At 41.9% G+C, this 3091-nt stretch overlaps 1 protein-coding gene across 1 annotated transcript; it reads left to right on the forward strand.

Annotated features, from left to right (window-relative positions):
• Positions 1–178: 178 nt before the first annotated feature.
• LOC119344874 (disease resistance protein PIK6-NP-like) lies at positions 179–3085 on the forward strand (the record flags this gene model as incomplete). Its single annotated transcript, XM_037615171.1, has 2 exons — positions 179–928; positions 1478–3085. Coding segments are annotated over 2 exons (2358 nt in total), but the record flags the coding sequence as incomplete, so codon positions are not given.
• Between the last annotated feature and the right edge of the window lie 6 nt (positions 3086–3091).

Raw genomic sequence — 3091 nt, forward strand, 5'->3', positions numbered from 1 at the left:
TAATATGTATTCTAGGTTTTTCAGGAAATGGGATGTGAAGATTTCAGTTTATGGGAAAGTTTGCATCTGAATTATTCAATCGATTTCATAGTCTACTTATTTAGCATTATTTTACATTCATTCATGTATAGGATTCTCAACATGGATAAACAATTAAACATTGCTCGCTTGTGAACAGGTTTCTCAAGATGAAACAGATTTAATTAAGACAGAATCAAGCTCAAACCGTGCCATTACCAGTACAGATAACAACTCTACTACGAGTGAAATATCGGAGGACCAGTCAAAGGGTGCAGATGAAAAAACTATAGTAAAAAAGAGCTTCACCCGCCTCAGGACGACGGTGACTGCTTTGGAGGAATCTCACCTTGTTGGGCGAGAGAAAGAAAAGGATGAGATTGTCAAATTAATTTCAGATCAACCTACCCAAGAATTCCAGGTGATCACTGTGTGGGGAATGGGTGGTCTTGGAAAAACCACTCTAGTCAAAGATATCTACCAAAACCAAGAGCTGAGTAGCATGTTTGAGAAGCGTGCTTGCATCACAGTTATGCATCCTTTCAATCTTGAAGGTCTTCTTAGAAGCTTAATTATGCAACTAGATAGAGAATCTTCTGAAAAGAAGGATGTGGCGGGTTTGATGGGCAGCACAAAGAACATACTATTATTGATGCCACTTGCAGAATTGAGCAAGGAACTGGCAAGGCTTTTAGAAGGAAAGAGGTGCTTGATTGTTCTTGATGATCTCTCATCTACCGCAGAGTGGAACATGATAATACCAATTTTCCATGGAATGGAAAAAACAAGCCGGATCATAGTCACCACAAGGGAAAAAAATATTGCTGATCTTTGTTCAGAGAACAAAGAAAATATATACATGCTCAAAAATCTAGAATACAAGGATGCACATGACCTCTTCACTAAGAAGGTACTCAATGACAAAGTATTATCTTCCTTATTTTTACGTGTCATAGTCATATGTCATTATTGTTTCCATCTTGTTAGCTATCAAACCAAAATGATCAGCTGTATTTTGAACGTAATTTGATCCACCACACAACCTTTCTCTCCGGTCTTGGCCATTGCTACAACCATGGGCTTTACTGGGAGTAATTCATGCATTCCAACATTATTGTATTTCATGACTGCCAACATTATTTTATAAATAGTTATAAGCTATGCAATCACATATATGCTTACCATTTGGTTGGTCCAGTTGCACATTAACTTTGAACAAGGAAGCAACTGTCCTTATATTTTAGTCACTGGTCACGGGTCACCTACGCACCCACCAGCCACTTGCATGCCCACAGAAGTCTATAGCTGCTCCGTTCCATATCACGCTGTGTTTAGTGATTAATTTGAGTATAAATTAATTAATCTCTATGTCCTTATATTTCAGTAAGTATATTAAAATATCGCTACCAACCTTATCTAATTTTCACAATAATAAATAAGTTCATCACATGAATTTTAGGTATTCAAGGAGATTACAGATTTGGATACACAATATCCTGAGCTGGTTGAACAGACAGAACTCATCTTGAGGAAGTGTGGTCGGCTCCCTCTTGCAATAGTCACCATAGGCGGCTTCTTGGCTAGCCAACCAAAAACCTCTTTGGAATGGAGGAAATTGAATGATCATATCAGCGCCGAGTTGGAGATGAATCCAGAGCTTGGGACTATAAGGACTGTACTTATGAGAAGCTATGATGGTTTATCGTATCACCTCAAGTCATGTTTCCTATATATGCCCATCTTTCCTGAAGACTACAAGGTTGGCCGGGGACGTTTGGCACGTCGGTGGAGTGCAGAGGGTTACACAAGGGAGATGCGCGGCAAGACCGCGGAGGAAATAGCGGATACTTACTTCATGGAACTTATAAGTAGGAGTATGATCCTACCATCTCAACAATCCCTTCATAATGCAAAAGGAATTGATTCCTGCCAAGTCCACGATCTTATTCGTGAAATTGGTGTCTCAAAGTCAATGGAAGAAAATCTTGTTTTTACACTGGAGGAAGGTTGCAGCTCAAATAGCCAAGCCATGGTGCGCCACCTAGCTATAAGCAGCAACTGGAATGGAGACAAGCGTGAGTTTGAGAGCAAAGTGGACATGTCCCGTCTCCGGTCAATTACATGTTTTGGTGAGTGGAAGTCATTTTACATTTCTCGCCAGATGAGGTTGCTACGAGTGTTGGACCTGGAAGACATAACAACAACTCTACATGATCATCACCTGAAGCATATTGGGAAGCTTCTTCACCTAAGATATATTTCTCTAAGAGGATGTCTTGGTATTACTCAGCTGCCAGATTTATTGGGTGACCTCAGACAGTTGGAGACACTAGACATTAGAGATACCAACATATTGATGTTGCCAAAGACCATCATCAACCTTCAGAAGCTAAACTATCTTCGTGCTGGGAAGACATCGAAGGATGAGCGGTTCTCCTGGGATATGTCAGAGGATTTGCCACAGGCATTGAAGAACCGACTCTGCAATTTACTTTTATGGATGGCGGGATGTTGTTATATACTGTATCTTGATGATGAACAGAATACCATGCGCCACCGAACTGTATGCACTTACTTTTGCTTTTCCTTGCTCCCTGCTGTTGTGATGCGCCTGGAATTGGATGGTGTGCTAGTGCAAAGAGGAATGAGAAAACTTAAAACCCTGCACACACTGGGTGTTGTGAACATCGGACAACGAGGGAAGCTCGTTCTACAGGACATAAAAGAACTCACGCAGTTGCGCAAGTTTGGAGTGACTGGCGTCAAGAAGGAGAACGGACAAGAGTTGTGCTCAGCAATTGTTGGTCTCAGCCGGATGGAGTCATTGTCAATCCGGTCAGAGGGGGAGCCAGGTCTATGTGACTGCTTGGATGGAAAATTCTCTTTTCCAGAGGCACTGCAGAGCCTCAAGCTGTACGGCAACCTGGTCAAACTGCCGGAATGGGTCCAGGGCCTCAAGAATCTGGTGAAGCTGAAGCTGCGGAGCTCCAGGATAACAGAGCATGATACAACAATACAACTCCTTGGGAATCTACCCCATCTGGAGTTCCTGCATATGTTGGAGAAGTCAATC

Source organism: Triticum dicoccoides, unplaced genomic scaffold (assembly GCF_002162155.2).
Source record: "Triticum dicoccoides isolate Atlit2015 ecotype Zavitan unplaced genomic scaffold, WEW_v2.0 scaffold189929, whole genome shotgun sequence".
In the NCBI taxonomy this organism is placed as follows: Eukaryota; Viridiplantae; Streptophyta; class Magnoliopsida; order Poales; family Poaceae; genus Triticum; species Triticum dicoccoides.